This window comes from Aulostomus chinensis, chromosome 11, assembly GCF_037954235.1.
Source record: "Aulostomus chinensis isolate RoL2024-O1b breed Wild chromosome 11, RoL_Achi_v1.0, whole genome shotgun sequence".
Lineage (NCBI taxonomy): Eukaryota > Metazoa > Chordata > Actinopteri > Syngnathiformes > Aulostomidae > Aulostomus > Aulostomus chinensis.
Genome location: NC_141330.1, coordinates 25,312,550 through 25,330,333, shown reverse-complemented (window position 1 = coordinate 25,330,333; position 17,784 = coordinate 25,312,550). Strand labels below are relative to the sequence as shown.

General features: G+C 42.8%; 1 protein-coding gene across 24 annotated transcripts in view; it reads left to right on the top strand.

Annotated features, from left to right (window-relative positions):
* The window catches only part of rims2a (regulating synaptic membrane exocytosis 2a), a 164,255-nt gene that overhangs the window by 69,769 nt on the left and 76,702 nt on the right, over positions 1 to 17,784 (top strand). For all 24 annotated transcript variants that reach the window (XM_086219167.1, XM_086219165.1, XM_086219166.1 and 21 more), the window contains one exon: positions 10,719 to 11,668. In XM_086219167.1, coding sequence (XP_086075293.1) covers positions 10,719 to 11,668 — 950 coding nt within the window. The remainder of the gene's footprint in view (positions 1 to 10,718; positions 11,669 to 17,784) is intronic.

The window sequence follows — 17,784 nt, the reverse complement described above, 5'->3', positions numbered from 1 at the left end:
GAACGCACGTTGAGAGGATGTCCGAGAGGCGCATTTCAAATCCTGTTTTCCAGAGAGGTTTATGACGCTGTTTATCCACCTGCCTCTCACCTACAGATACACACTTACTGACCTCTTCATTAGACGCTGTGCAACGAAATGTACACCAATAACGGATGAGAGGTGAAACGTCTTCAAGATAAACTTACGTCCAGTTGACCAGATTTTACCTCGCTTCGATCTACACCAATAACAGCCCTACCACGCATTCTACTTCAATGAATGTGTTACTTTGTAAATGCTGACACTGTCAGAGAGGCTTCCTTATGTTGAGTTAGATAATAGTGGGTGTTGCCCTTTAATTTAAATCTTTGGAACAAGTGTTTGGAACTGTATTTAATCCATCAAAAGCAGGTATTTTGTCTTTTTCATATGAAAAATGTAAAAAATTTTCATCAGCCGATTCATCGGTTGTCTGAATTTTTATTCCCTAAAATCGAAATTGGCATCGGCCCCAAGAAATCCATATCAGTTGGGCCCTGATTTCTACCAACCTTTTTCCGTGGTTCAACTGTCCAATGACCAATAAGATAAAACTATTCAGTATTTCCCAACCTATTATTCATCCTCCAACCTTTAGGAAGGAGGCACACCAAACAAGCTGGATCTAACATGTAAGCCCCTATTTGAGGCAAACTTTTGTTCCATGTTTGCATGACTAAAGCTTGACGCTGTAGTTGTGCATCGAATCTACGATGCACAACTACAGCGTCGGAGCGCGCCGCTCTAGCCTTACAGTATGTGCATGTCCTTGTAAATGTATCCATGCATCATGTCAACATAGACTTAGACTACCTTTTAGCCAGTTTTCATGATGACGATGATAAACTTAGACATAGACAGTATTCTCTGTCGCAGTTTTTTTGTGTGCTTTTTTTCCCCTCATTGTTACTGGTTGGGGAAGTTAATAAGCAGTGCTTGCCTCACACTCATGACTACCCTAGAGGTGCCCGTGAACAGGGCCCCTCACCCCAACTCCGCCAGTGGGCTGGACATATCAGACTGTGGTTTTACTGGATGTCAGTGTGATCACTCCTGCAAAACAGGGTATCATTTTAAGTGATTACCCCTGAATAAATAAAGGCTAAAAAAACAAAAAAAAACAAACCCACAACCATTATTTTCATTTGCCTTTTTATGTCTTGTCAATCACGTCTTTCATTTTGGCCTCTTCCTGTTCTATTGAGTTTGATGGTTACAACCACATCAAATGTACAACCACATCAAATGGAGATTTTTTTATTTTGTAAGTGTAGATTTAATATTTCTCAGGTGTGACTTCCTTCTTGCATGTGTATCCCTTAATATGAGTGCTAAACTTTAGATTCTTTTGGTCCATGAGCATGATACCTCGTAGGCCTGGGTTTGAGGTGACTACCCCCTCCCCCTGAGGTGGTTCCATTCATTTATGTCCAGAAGTGAATGATTGTGTGATACAGTATTTTTTAGAAACACTATCTCCGACCCCCATCCTGACTCTGTGGTGATAAAGCAGCCTCACAGGCACCTTATTCCCCACTCCAGCCTTCATCCTGGGAAACAACCCATTTCCCGCCTGCCCTCACACATCCCACACTACCGCCAATCAGCCGTCACTGTGCAGTCCAGCTCAGAGGCCACTTCATGGGAAGGATAAGACCTGCACATAGGAAACATGGTGGTAGATGTGAGAAGTGTTGTAGCAGGAGAGTAGGGAGAAAGAGCTAGAAATGACATTCATAACACAGATATTCTTATCATAATACACACACTCTCTCTCTCTCTCTCTCTCTCTCTCTCTCACACACACACACACACACACATACACACAAACATCGAGTGGATTTATCAAACCAGGTCAGTGAAACTCAGTGAAAACCAGCTACATCGTCATGGTTGCAGTGAAAAAAAACAGAAAAAAAAGTCTTTGATCGCTGTGATGTCTTTGAACTTTCTCCCTGCCCTTTAACCCTTTCTCCCTGCCCTTTAACCCTTTCTCCCTGCCCTTTAACTGGGCAGCTGTCAAATTGGAGGTGCTGCTTCTTCACCTTTTAGCCAGTTTTCATGATGATGATGATAAACTTGAACCTGAGCTTTCCTTCAGGACTCCAGAAGCTTTTATAAACGCTCTTTCAGAAATAAAGCAGGTCATTCTGCTTTGGTGTCATTGGGATATAAGAGTAGCAGAGATGTAACCTGCTTTGATTGTGAGAGGCAGCAGGGTATGGATGTGTTTCCTCTACTTGGAGGGCCGCCCCAGATACACAGTGGCTGGCAGTCTTGGAAGGGAGAGTGATGCTGCATCTGTAAATGGACCATTACAGGCGTTGTCCCGCCTCTCGTTTCTTCTTTTCTGATTGCTGGAACAAGCACATTCAGCTTGTTTTTCCTCTGCTCTTGCTTACTTTCTGGTTATCTCATTTCAATAGAGACCGTTCCAATACATATTGTTGTCGTTAGTGGGACAGATTCCCTTTTAAGAAGAGAACTCTGCCACAGTGTGCCACACATTTGTTCTCATTTGACTGCTCTCCATTATCCGCAAAGTAGAGGTGGCACAATCCCCGTGGGGGCCGCGTTGCATTTTCACCTTGATTGCTTTTGGCTTTCTTATTTAACATGTTTCTCCAGCAGCAGGAGAGGCACAGCAGACTGAGCTGGTGACAAGAGGGCTGCTGCATCAGTAGAAATAAAACAAAGACAATTTTTAGAGCTGGAGGAGAGAAGATTTGAAAAACAACATGGGCCTGGTCATAGGCTGTGAGCCAGCACTGCTAGTGAGATCGCACAAGAGCGCTTTGTGAAGAGTGTGTACAAAGAAAGATGTGTGTATGTGTGGAGAACCAAGGCAGAGATTTGAACTGAGCAACAGCAATTACTTTCAGTAAGACGAATAATATTTCATTGTAAACTATCGTGTTGAAGGGGTTTTATGTGATTGTCTTTCAAGTCGATAGGAGGTATTTAAACCTGCCGGTGAACATCTCAACTGTACAACTGTTCCGTTGTAAAATGTGCTTCCTCTAGATAAATGCAATTATATGTGTGTTTGTGCAGTACTGTTGTCTTGTGCTGAACACTGATTTCAGTTGTTACTGTTTCAGAAAGAGGCTACAGCTCAAACTTAAATCTGTGTAATGCTGAAGGAGGGTATTTGTGTGTGTGTGTGTGTGTGTGTGTGTGTGTGTGTGTGTGTGTGTGTGTGTGTGTGGGTAGAGGTGCGGACATGTGCACCTTTGAGCATGAAACCAGCGAAATCTATGGAGGGTTCATCACTCACCGAAAGCTTCTGCATTGACTTTCAATTATTGATCTTTGGGTGTTTTGGCAGATGGGCACAGGGACAAAGGTCCCTGTAATTATGGATTTTTTCTAGATCAAAACTTTTTTCCTCTTTAAAGACAGCTTTTGTACAGGGAGGGTGAGGAGAGGAAACGATAATAATGATAGATAATCACAAAATTCGTCAGTACTTTGATTGGATTGAAGTAGCTGAACTAAAGTTGGATTATCATGATATTTTTTGTGCAAACATTTATGATTCCACGGGCAACAGCATTAGGAACATTAGGAACATCCTTGATTATTTCTGGGCAACAGGCCTGTCCTTCTCTGACGGACAATGACATTGGTGAGTTCCAGAGAAAGTGCAGAAATGTGCAAATAAAATTTGTATTCCCAATTAAGTACAAGTCACAAGGTGCAAAAAAAAAAAAAAAAAAAAAATTGGATGTTTAAGGTTAAATGTTAGCGTAATTTAGCACAAGATGCAAAGTTATTCATCTGGATAGACATCTTTTATGTTTATTCAAATGTGCTTGTGCCACGCATGGATTAATGATTAGTTTTCTAAGTATAAGAGAGCTGTGTGCCTGTTATGAAGGCTATTTTTTATCAGTGACTAATTGGAATTTTTCTACTCTACAATGAATAAGTCCTCAAGTTTTGTGTTGCAGGTGATCTCTCTCAACAAATGTGTCCTTTTAAACTGTAATCCTCATGAAATGTTAATCATTTGTGACCACAGGGGCTTCCTGCTTGATCTTAGGCCTTTCATCATTCAGCGGAATATAACACACACACACACACACACACACACACACACACACACACACACAAACACACACACACACACACACACACACAGAGGTGTGCGTGCTAACAGCGAGGATGACACAGTTAGATAATCTAGTCTGCTCACAGGAACTGAGCTGTGGTTGAGGAGCTGCTGATCAGATCTGGTCTTGGGGTCAGAGGAGGAACACCGGTGGAACACCACCAACCTCTCATTACACCACACCACCGATGTGTCCTGGAAAATAACAGCATATTAAGGTTTTATCATGGCGAGCATGTCAGGTCACTTCTAATCTTTTAACGTCGCGCTTTTTAATCTTTCAGGGCCAATAGTGTAATCCCATGATTTTAGCGAGCCATGGATTTGATACATTATTCTGCTTTTGATAAAGACAGTGTAGTCTCTTTTTTTTTTTTTAAGATGATTGTAACATTGGAATTACCTGTGGTGTAACGGAGGTGTAACAGGCTGTGCTGGGATCAAAAATAGAAGCCAGCTTCTCTGGGATGTTTGTATTTTTTTGATTCACAGCAAGTTTCTCTCTGCTGGAGAGAAACACTTGGTGGACTCGTTTTGCTCCAGATGTCAAACCATGATCCTTTTTTGAAAAATTCATTCATCGTGCAGTAAAGTGACAAATGGAGACAGAAATGACATGGTGTTGGAGATGTTCGGAACTACATTCAATCAGCACGAGTAAAATAAGGCAGGGATTTTATGTGATTTTTAAAAATTATTACTTCCTTGTATATTTATTCATTTATTCTTAAAGCTGTCTTATTATTTCTGCTTCTTAATGCACTCTATTTTGTTATCTGTTTTACATATTTTACTATTTTCCCTATTTCATGTCATAATTTTATTGTATTTACAACCTTTAAACACAAAATAATGCTCACATCGGGCATTACACAATCTTTCTTTGACCATCGTAGTTATAAGAATCTCGGTCCCCGTCACGCAGGGAGACCGCTGTCCACCCAGCCTGGATTGAATCACATTGTCACCGCTGTCCTTGCTTGCATCTAAATGAGGTCTCACAGTTCATATCACAGCAGCGGATTATTATACTTAGCTCAAAATGGGACAGCAGCAGTAGCGAGGGCTGCTGTTATTCCCACAGCAGGAATATACAGATCGGAACAGAACAGCATTCCCGGCCTGTACTTGCAGGCTGGGCCAAGATGCCTCTCTATTGTGCTCCTGTTCAGATGATTCACCGCTGGTTGATCTGCTATACACGGCGTGTCTCGGTGCCAAGTCTGTGGTGACGTCACATCTTGCCATATAAGGGCATGTGAGCGAGGGGCTGCGTCACTGTGAGCCTCAATCGTTGCAGCAGCCGGGCCTCTGTTCTGCATCACAGTCCCACGGCGCCCAATCACACTGCTTCAAGACTGAGTTTGACAGGCATCATACACACCAGCTGCATGTTCAGCTGCAGAACACCAGCCTCTTCCTGAGATGCTTGTGCCTCTATCTCCTCTCTATTTTTCTCTCTATGTTTCAGTGATGGTGGAACGCAAACCTAGGATCAGCAGAGAGTGTGAGAGCAGAGAGCTACTGTATCTGCAGTGAGGCTATCACAGTCACGGCAGCAGCTGGAGCATAGGGAAATCATGCACAGTACCAAATTTAGTGCTGCGCCACCACTCTGTTGTACTTACTGAAGGCTGGTTTAGTGCTGACAGCATTAGCATCATGATGCAGATGCTGATGGAGGCTGTTAGCTAGCTTGCGTCTGTGTTTGGACAGGAAGGATGGACAAGGCTAAATGAGAGCAGGGAAATGTGATACTTGTGTCATGACGAGTTAAAGCTTGTCAAAGGCAGTTTGTTGATGTTTATTGTAGGTGCTTTGTGCATGCACGGTATGCGTGTGTGTGTGTGTGTGTGTGTGTGTGTGTGTGTGTGTGTGTGTGTGTGTGTTCTGGGTGTTGCATATCAAGACAACATCACTTAGGGGACTGTAGCCTGAAGCCCTGCACACATACTGAGAGCCAAAGTGAAGCAGTTCTCAGGCAGCCAGCACAGCATGGACACAAACACACACATATAACACACACCTCTATAATCAACAACTCTCTATAAAGAGCTGTTTCTTATGCTCATCACACACACACTCCCCCGCACCACACTCCACATTTTTTCCCATCCAAGTCACAAAGCCTGTCCCCTACTCCAGCATATGATTTCTGCTGGCGCTTCACTTTGGATTTGTGAATGAAGCGCTTCTCCGTTCGTGTCCAGGAGCAGTTCATGAATAATGCAACGCGCCTCATGTGTTCCTCCAGCCTCCTCTGAGTCACGGCTGAGACTACCTCTGGATGCTAAGGTGATAGGCGGCATTTGTTTTGATGTGAAGCAGAGAGGTCACTTGTGTGAGCTCGCGGCATCACAGGGACTTCAAATGGCCTTCTGTCTTATTCAAGGTCCTTCTTGTTTTAAATAAGGATGTGTTCAATAAAGTGCATATCCATCAGTGGTGTGATGTGTTCCCTGTTGGCTCTCACATTGCTGCTTTGTACTCCGCTTCCAAGAAATCTCATTCGTCGACTAGTTTATAGCTGATAATGTTAGATCTTTGTTTTACCTCTTGGATTTACTATAAATGAATAAAATCTGAAATAATATGTAGGCAGTGATATTTTCAAGGCTGTGGGGTTGTGTAGCGTCCTATATTAAAGATATCATGTATTAATCACCTGCTTGTTACTACAGTGAACCCCCCGCTGGTACAGATCACCACAGGAATCTTTGACAGCTCTTTAGACTGATTGGCTGAAAGCTACCAAGTGATGTCCTGATTTATTTATTATCTCACTCAAGGAGGTCTTGTGATTGGTTCAATTTGTCCGTTTGTCTCAGTCTAAGCAGGATCACTCACAATAGATAACAACAACAACAACAACACTAACAGAACACACAAGAATATCTAGAAATGTGTGCATTAAAGACACATTATCCATCAAGTAACTCTGTCAGGAAAGTACAGTAAACAATCAGTAACCCAAGTAAACACACAACTGGAGAGCAAGAGAAACTAAAAAGAGGACACAAAACTTTTTAACGTTACCTATCATCCAACTATGAATATAAAATCAGACCCTTTTGAATTTCAGTTGCTAATAAAATGACATAGAAGAACAGTTTAAGAAGACTCAATCATTTGGGCAAGTCAAGTCCAGAGCTGGCCGAGATGGACCCCAGGTGACTTCTCAGCTGTGTTCACATTTTTAACTATTTTCCTTGTGAATAAACAAAACAAATTCATCCAGCCGGTTTCTGAGGGCGATGGTGTCGGTGAGTCCAAGAGAGAGTCACAAATTGGACAATAAACTTTGTATTCCCAGTCAAATATGTCTCAAAGTGCCTGCGAGTAATCACAAACATATTAGGGAAGTGGATTAAATTTTATGCTAAATCGAGCAAAAGATGCAAACTCAAGGCCTTTTAAAACCAGTTGTGTTTTCTTCCAGTGCTGCAATACATATTTGTTTGCATATTGAAATAGAAGGCACTTTTTATGTCTGTTTTGAATACAAGTTTACAGTTGGTTTTTAATCAGTCAAATTGTAATTAGAAAGCCCAAAATCAACTCAAGGGCCCTGACAATCTATAAATAATGTATAATGACTGCATGACTTGTGTTTTCAGAAGGAAATGGAGGATTTTTTGAAAAGTGAGTAGGACAAGCCCTGAAAATCCATTCATGTTCTTTCAACCATTTCACATGGACTTAAAATATCCTGCTGTTGGTCTTGAACTGGCTGTTTGGGATTATTTCCAGAAGTTGAGAACTTGTTCCATGACCTATCTGTCTACCAATATATTGATATTCTGTTTACAGACAATCATACCAATGATCTCATTGGGTCCTTGTAGAGGTTAAAAAATAAATCCAGGAATGACACATCTTAGCTGAGTAACATGAAAAGCAGAAGGGGCAAATAACGCTGCAACACTTGGTCAGCGTAAGTCCACTCGTCTGCCAGACAATGAAATTACCTGTCTATACTGCAGGCTGCATTTTAGCGATCACCCCCCCCCCCCCCCCCCCCATAGGGTTTGTGTGACAAAGGTGTAAGCAGCTGAGAAACAGGCTGACAGTAAACGTTTGTTCCTGGCATTAATCATGACCTGTCCGTGTACAATCCCAGGGTTTTCCTGAGGGATTTTTTAATTTTTTATTTTTCAAGGAACAGTTCTGCTCAGCCTGCCCCTGTGGTGTTAATGTGATTATAACATGGAATATTTACCTGTGGGAACAGATGTGCTGCACTCTGAATTCCTGGAGTTAAATCCCACGTTGTTTTGGAAGATGTTGGACCATATTGCTTCTGTTTCCACCCTTAGTTCATATGATATTTTACAGACATTAAAAGTGTCACTGTTTTCATCCTGCTGAAATGAAGACATACCCTTCGTTGACATAGACGCACGAGTGTGATGTCATCATGTTATATGAGTGATCGCGCTGCCTTTAGTTAGAGGAACTGCTAAGCTTGGGAACATTCTGATGGCTCGGACAATATAGAACAAGTTCTCAATACTTTTTTTACTTTTGCTTTTATGTATTATTGTTACTCAAATGCACATTTTCTTCTGCGCTATTGCTCAATGCCTTCCCCTCTCTAACAGCCCATATTTTAACCGTACAGTAGTTCATGAACTATACACAGTGCTCATACATCATTCTGTCTCTCCTTGCTCTGGCTCCTCTTTGTTGTGAGATTATTCAGTGTTTTAAGTCAGAACAGAGAACACAAAAGCACCCTTTTCCTCATGTTTCTCATCACACCGCCAATATCTTATGTACTTCTTTAAACTCACCACTCACTACAATGATCTTGGATCAAGTAGGTGGGGACCGCCCCCCCCCCCCCCCACTTCACTTGAGCTTGTTCTGCAGTGATTCATGGAGCACCGTGAAATTTATCAAAAGTTGTCACATAAAAATTAAGGAGAGGCTTCACAGAATATTTTTCTTCCCACAATGTTATTTTTGTTTTGGACATTTGTGGGTGAAATCTGAGAAAAATGTCTATTAAAATATATATCCTGAAGAAAAGAAGAGATAAAATACAGTTAGCCTTCTCCAGGTGTTTCATCCACTCCTTCCTTTCTTCCCTCTCTTGGACAATGATTAAATGAGTATAGAGATATTGCTTCATCTGACTATAAGAAGTTAGTTTCATATTACCTCTGACTTCTCCTTGGTTTTATTCCTTACATGTTTTTATTTGCACCAAAACCATGATTTCAGAGGATTCTTGACAGGAAGGGCATGAATCTATGCTCACTCATATGTGTGTTTTGTCATGTTTTCTTTTAAGACCTTGTATATTTCCATCAGAAAAAATAGGTACCCATCCTGCCTGTGGTTGATTTTGCATTTTGGTCCACCTGCCGCCACACACAAACTCTAAAATAAACTGACAAATGAATAAATGCCCCCGTCCAGTGGGCACCAGGGGTCACTCAACAGTTTGATGAGAATAAAACAGACGTGAATCAGATGCTTTGGCCTTCGCAGTCAAGACATATTAACCCAGGTGAACACCTGTTGGAGATTTTAGACTTATGAGGTGGACAGCACCCCCCACTACCACCATCAGTACATGCACTACGGGGGTATGTGTTCATTCCTGGAGTTGAGTTACAGAGATGAGACCAAGGCAGTTTGATGGTAGTTTGTGTGGCTCTAACACCCCACGAAGACACTTAACGTTGATGATTTGATGTCAATACCACAAGGTGATTAGTTCATGAGTGTATGTTTTTTCAATATGTATAGCTGCTTTTTTAGTGCCTGTTTTAGGTGTAATTTCATCACTTTTTCCACTTCAACATAGCATCCTTAAAAATGGCTGCAAATGGTGAAAACTGCATTCTGACAGCTGCATTATATACTGGTCTTTTTGCATGTACATCTATCTCCTGATCTAGTCACTCTTGTTATTTTACAGTGATTGATAAGTGATTCCGTTCAAGTGTGGGTGTCGAAGATTTTGCTTGGAGGGAGGTGACATGCTGATGACATCATCAGCCATATGCAGGTTGAGTAGATTCAGTGAAAGAAAGCCTTCTGCATCCTCATAGACACAGTTTGCACTTTCCATCCTATGTACATCTGGCCCATGGTGTTTATGCAGTAAGAGGAAGGTGTGGCGCTACATCCTCCTCTTTTAGTGTCAGTGTGTGTGTGCGTGCGTGCGTGCGTGCGTGCGTGCGTGTGTGTGTGAGACAGAGACAGTGCAGGTTTCCTCAGGTTCTAACAGGGGCCGTTGCAGGAGCCGCTATTAACATTATTACAAGTAAGTGTGATGAAGTCCTGTGGAGGCTCATGTCCGGCTCTTTTGTCACTTTACCACCTGCACATATGCAGATAGACTGCAGAGTTTAATCAAGCGGTATCAACATCAGCCCTGCAGAATCGACATAGGTGACTCACTTCTACACTACACTTGTGTGATGTGTTTTGAGACGACTGGTTGATGTGCTGGTAAAAGCTGTATAAAGTTATTTCAAGATAACCACATCTTTAAAGAAACAGAGCACATTCCGTTCAAAGTGGTCCAACCACAAATGCCTCTTTTTTCCATGTCTTCTATGATCTACAGGAAACGAAGCCCATCTGCATCCAGGGATCCAAACCAAAAATACGACCAAAGGGAGGGGGGCGACCACTCACAGTATGCCCCGACGGACGGCACCATGCCCAGATCACCGTCTGACTACGGGGATAGGGACCCTCGGCGGGCTCCGCGGGGCCCACACATGTACCCATATGTGGATGCAGCACGGATGGGCTACCGGGACCGGCGGGGCCCTGGACGCTGGCACTCCCAGGAATACCCGCTAGACCAGGAGCTAGATGGACCACTTAATGAATATGACCTCCAGCGGCAGCGCCAGGAGGAGTTCCAAGCACGCTACCGTAGCGACCCCAACCTGGCACGCTACCCTGTTAAACCCCAGCCCTATGAAGAGCAGATGAGAATGCATGCTGAGGTGGGCCGCCTGAGGCACGAGCGCCGTCATAGTGATGTCTCCCTGGCTTACACAGAGCAGGACGACCCCGGCCCCATCCGCCTGTCACGCCAACATCTCACTGAGCGCCGTCCGCCTATGGTGGGACAGCGCTCCTACTCTGTTGACCGCTCCTCCCCGGGGCCTATTGGCCCTGGCCTCGGAGGCCACAGAACCTCCAATCACAGCCCCCCAACACCACACCGCAGTCCTGTCCTGGGTGACCGATCTGGGGACCTGCGGCGAGGTGACCTTGGTGTAGGCGGGGATCCCATGAGGCGGCAGCAACATCATTTGGACCCCAGTTCAGCTGTCCGGAAAACCAAGAGGGAGAAGATGGAGAGCATGTTGAGGAATGACTCTCTCAGCTCGGACCAGTCGGAGTCAGTGCGTCCGCCACCCCCCAAACCCCACAAAACCAAAAAGGGAGGGAAGATGCGGCAGGTGTCACTGAGCAGCTCAGAGGAGGAGCTGGCAACCACGCCAGAGTACACCAGCTGTGAGGACGTGGAGATAGAGAGTGAGTCAGTCAGTGAGAAAGGTACGTCCGTCTTTCTACCCTCTTTCTGCTACTTTCTCTGTGTATAGATTGCTTTGTTTACATTCACCTTATTATACAAACTTCTCAGATGCTTTGACATGCAGTGACAACTGCAGATTTCCTTTATGATTGTTGTTTCTTATATTGATATTGATGACTGTATTTATGCAACTGTTCACTCAGGTATAACCTTCCGATTCCCCGGTCTGCAGTCTATCCACGTGCTTTCTGTGTATGTTAATTTATGGCTCATTATTGTCATTTTATAAAATTCAACTAAATTATCCAATTTCATTTGTGAAGAAAACTCAACTCGTGAGCTCTTTGAAAAAATGTTCCCCTCATGTATTGACTCGGTCGCATTATCAGTGGCTCACCATTTGTATTTCAGGGTTTTTTTTTCTTTTTATTCCTCTGTTCATTTTCTTTCTCCTCTTAAACTTTAAACTGCCGTTAACGTCTTCCATCCGCAGAAAACGCAGCAAGATAATCGGCATCTTCTAAAAAAATTCTTGGTGCTCCCTGTACAAATCGAAGAAAATGTTAATAATGAGCCTGTGTGTGTGTGTGTGTGTGTGTGTGTGTGTGTGCGCGCGCGTGCGTGTGCGCGCGTATGTGAATGCACTCTAACAACCCACATGCATTTGAGGAGGCTTGTGAACTCATTACCCAGTCAGATGTATTTCAGTGTGTGTGTTTGTGTGAGTGTGTGTGTGTGTGTGTGCGTGTGTGTGTGTGCGTGTGTGTGGGAGAGAGGGGGAGAGCGAGAGAGAGCTTGTGATTGTTAATGAAGATAATCCCGCTACTCTCAAGGTGTTCTTGGTTTTGCTCATGGCACCCTCTGCCAGGTCCTACCACGGTTGTCTCATATGATCCGTTTGATCTAATGGACTGTGTTACATAAGCAGCAGACTGGGCTGTGGGTGTCTAGTAAAACAAGGTGAGCTGAGTTCCCAGCAGCTGCGGTGCATCTCACCAGCCAGGTTCATACCATCGCTGGTGCACGTAAATACATGGAGGATGCTCGTAAAATATTCCTCCTACGCTTTATATCACGCCGATGATATTATTCCTCATAGAGTGGAGATGGGATTATGTATGAGTGTGAGGAAAAGCTGATCATAGTTTATGGTGAGTGGTAGGGCTAAAATATCTGATTGTAATTATATTAACCGATAATGTATCATGAATTGCAATAACAGAGGGTATATTAATTTTTATAACATTGTTCTCTGTATCGAACTCGGATGTTTTCTTAAGTCTTTGGAAGAAGATGTGAGGGCAGGACATCTCTGCAGCACCACAATTTTAATTTAAAATGCTATTTTGACACACTATAAGCCTTTCACAAATAATGTGCATTCTCATGATGGAAAAATGGCAGTAGGCCATATTGTTATTCATTATTAATTTCAATTAATTGTTCAGCCTTTTTGAGATGTCAAAAGTTTATTATTGACACGTAGGCAGTAGATCTTCAGTTCATTTGCTCAATCATTTACAAGACAGTAGACAAATTCGTTCTCAGCCAAATCACATATTTATTCATGCTCACTGTTGCTCTCAGGCTAGCTGCTGGGTTGAAGCAGCTGGACCTAAAAACGATGCATATTCAGATGTTTTTACATGTGTTAGAGCAATTGAAAATATTTTAAAGACTACCTGTGTGAAATCGAGCAACTTTGTGTGTGCTTGTGTGTCTGTTTGCATAAAGTCATCGGAGCAGCTTTTGTGTTCAGCAGTGTTACGCAGCGGCGGCCGTTACTAGTTGAACTACATTCCTCATGGTTGTAGCATCACTGTTCTCTCGAATGTCTAACCAAAGCTAACTATACATTTCCCCAATATTTCTGGAGCTCAAGCACAGTGGGCCTTTTTTTTTTTGTTATCTGAAATAAAACTTTTATGGATCAATAAGCAACAGCACTGTAATACACTGATCTGTCCGTGAATAGTTTAGAACATTTGTCAGTGAATTCACACTTATACTCCTTATTCAAGCCACTGTGTTTTGCTGTTAGCTATCAGCAACTTCTGTCCTGGCTCACTCAGACTGAAATAGACTGACATATGAGCACATTCTCTGGTGGAAACCCTGAAAGAAGGCTATTGGCTAATTAAAAGCATATTTCAATCTGGTGGCCAGTAATGATTTCCCAAATAACAATGCCAGTAATTAAAGTTATTTTGGCCAAATGTTCTGTTGTTCTTTTTTCATTGGAAGATTACTTCTTTTTTTTTAAAATAAGGCCATAAATAGTCCTAAAAATCAACATGAAAAAGAACTGTGTTAAAATTGTGATCCTGCCTTAAGTTGCCAAAGAGTAAATATGTATTTGTCAAACACTGGATCTTGTCTCCCAGCTGAGGTATTAACTTGGTTTTGTGCTGCTGCTGAACCAGGACAGGAAAACAGATACCAGATCAGTCACAGTAAAGGGCCAAGCAGCCTGCAGACACAACGAGGGCACTTGCCCGTGTGTAAAAAGATATTAGCAAAGCAAAGAATTGGTGACTGAATTAAATGACACTTTGCATAGGCTCAACCTCAAAGGCTGTTTTTCAGGCTGTCAGCCTCTTGACTGCTCCACCTGGTTGACAGTTGTTGTAATTGCAAATTGATTTTGTTGTCAAATCTGTAATTACAAAGGCGTTAACCTGAGAAATGTTGAAAGCACCAAAGAGAGAGGAAGCGGGGGTTGGGGGGCGTGGTTGGTAAATCTGAAATAAAAGATACACAAGATGAAAGTACAGTAGCTTGCTTTGCCTCTGTGAGCACCTGCCACATGCCTGAAATGCTTAATCTTGATGAGGAATTCAGTTGGTCTGCTCTGTTATGTAACTGTTCTTTTCACGAAGGCATCGGCGCTACATTATTGATGTGGGAGTTTCCAGGTAGCCACAGAACAGAGGGAGGGAGAAAAGCAAGGCCAGCGTTTGGGTTGTTTCTGTCTGCATCTGCCTGCATCCTCCACAGGCTGGCCTGAGTGGGAGAGAGAAGAAAAACAAAGGATGGGGTTGAACTCTTGACCTCAAACAGTACAGCTTTCCCTACTAGCAGCGGAACATCCTGTGACAGCTGATTTTGTGCAACTCTTTCTTTATTCAGGTACAATTGGCTTGTTTCATTAATCTGGGGCATAATTATGGCTGCTGAAATATGATGGATGCAGGGAATTGGATAAATGCTTTGGACAATTGCACTGAACCGTTGTTTTAAACTGGAGTCGTCTTGTTTAAATTGTCAAAGTAGTTATATAACCAACAGGAGGGACAGGATCCAAACCGAAGCCCCCAGATTTGGACCTGTGACAACCTGGCCTGTATTAATATAATCAATAAAACCTTATGTAATAGTGTCAGATCTGCTACTCTTAACAAAATACCAGCTGTCAGTTTTGACAGAAATGACAGATGTATTTCAACTTAACCTCATTAACTCCCAAAGAGAACATCCTCAGGCAATGACCATGATTTACATCCTCTTTTCAATCTGAAAAAACTGGAATTTCAGCACATGCACACCCAGCACTCTTTGATTAGCTACCGCAGAGAACGTTTAACCTCACCAGAAAAAAAAAAAAAGAGCAAAGCAAAGAACATCAGTTGTAATTGCATGGGAGACCAGAGAAGAGATGAAAAAGAGTCCAGAAAGCACCTTTTGACCATATGTGGCCCGTCAGCGTCTTGGGGGTTTGTGCAGTCAGCTCAACTGGGCGAGGAGATGGGTGTGTAACGGCAGGGTAAGCAGGGTGCATGTCATGCTCTCAAATCTCCAAAACCCCAAGGGGGCTGGCTACTGTGGAAGGAGGAGGGCTTGATGGAATGAGGAGAAGGGGGAGTCTGAGGGGAGGAGGAGACAGGAGGAGCGAGGATGTGCCAGCTGTAATGGGCCTGGCTGGCTTGTGTCCGCGAGAGCAGGAGACTGATTTACCACGATGGACCTCACCCTGTGTTTTCCTCTTTATTGATTTCCCTGACATGCAGTCTCATAATAGTGCAGAACAGACAGAAAAGGAGAAGCTGGCTGGCTAACTACAGCAGCGAGGTGGGCAATGTGTCGTGACGGCCTTAGTTACATACTCATTAATGGTTCTGGGGATCCAGTTTTGCACCTCAGTAAGGCTGCTGGGTTTGTACAGTAGAGTGTGCTTTCAACCTGGAAACATTTTTAAAACTCATTTAAATGCGTATATCATACAAGTTTTACTCATTGAATATTAATAGGTGTTTATTTGATTTTAGAATATCAGATAATGTTTTAAGATCTGCTTCCAACAAGAGTTTAATGCTGTTTCACCTTCTTTGCATGGCGACTGTGTTTAAACATACACACTGTTTCACCCCTGCCTCTTCTCTGCTCTCGTCCCTTGAATTGTAGTAAAAACAGCATCAATAATTAATGATCCAATTAATAGTTTACACTGGTTTTTATTGAGCTGTCAGAGTGATGGAGAGCATGCTGGTGGTGAACTCCGCCACTGCCTGCACTCTGCCTTCGCCCTGAATCAGCACTTTGCGGGGGCCTCGGAGCCGGGGCGAAACGGCAGGACTGGGCACAGACTGCTGATGCTCACAGTTTATGGCCATGATGAGTTTCCTGCTCGCTGAAAAACCACACCGCGCCTTGCTGGGGATCAGTCCCCAATTGTGGTGTGCCAGTGTTAATAAAGCTCGATGAAAGAATGGGGAGAGCGTGTACATCCCCTTCATGCTGGCGCCCACTCCAATTCTTTTTGAGGAAGAACAGGCCAGGTAGAGAGGACATGACTCTGTATCCATATCTATAGCAGCAGAAGATGAATCATATATTTCTTTGTCTCCTGGAAGATAAATGCAGACCATGAGCTGTTTGGACTATCATGGCCACATTAGGCGTGTGAGTTGCTGAGGGGAAAGTGTCTACCACGCTGAACTGCTCTCTGGTGATGATGCTGCCGACAGAATAGCAGCTAGGAGGCGAAGAGGGTTATCACTGTTGTCAGCTGTTGGTCAAAGGATCTCAGAGGGCAAAGCCTGTCGAGGGACATCCATAAAGTTTTCTCACGGTGCATAAGTGTGTACCCTAAGTAGTTCTCTTCGACTGATAGATGGATACTGATGATGGACAGGAGGAGAAAGGTTCTTGGTTTGGTTGGGACTGACCCTCAGTCCTAACTCTAGAGATGACGCCAACTGTAAGGCAATGAGACATTTTGACTTGACCCAAAGAAAAATTCATTTTCTTTCATGGATGTAATTGTGGCTTTTTAGCTATTCATACAACTCATGAAACTATATTAACAATGAGGTCAAGTCAATATTAAAGTCCCAATTTTAAAAGAAGTACACTGCTGAAATAAGCCAAGAAGCAAAAACATGACTTCACAAAGGGATAATTACAATAGGGGGCCTGTCTTGGTGCTTTGGACCACCGCTGCTAGCAAGAATTAGAACTGCACTTACCAGAAATACAAGCAGTTTGGCAACTACACAGGTCTTTAACAAACTGACAAACCTATTTGGAAAAGAGAAGGAAAGAAAAGATATAAATTTATTTTCAAAACTTTTGCGTCAACTGCTGCATCATAGTTTACAGAATAGCTGGTCCATCTGTAACTTTCCATGTTCAGCAGATATGTGTAGGTTGTAGAGCCAGACCAGAACTTTTTTCGGTCTGGTATTTGGAAGTGAAGATTTAGGATGTTAGTCTTCTTTGTATGTCATTACTGTCATCAAAATGTACTTAATATATCAAAAGTAAAAATACTCACCGTGTAACATAAATAGGCTATATTGATCTGAGATAAAATCGTTATTTTTATCTGCAAAAAAAAACTCATAAGAAGTATTTTATATTTGAAAAAATATGAAATGAAATCTGGTGGAGCCAACATATCTGCGCAAGGCTTATGCCAACCAGTTGATTTATATCAGGGGAACTCTCGTCTAGTGCCATACAGTTCGGAGACTTGCCACTATGGCTTTATTTATTCACCGTGGAACTATCTATACACAGCATCCTTACAGCATCTTTTTCTTCCTCTTCTCCCCGGTACGCTCCAGCTTCCCCTTTAGATCCAGAAGCATATGCAGTCTATTTTTATGCCTTTCCATTAGAGGTCCCTGATTTTCCT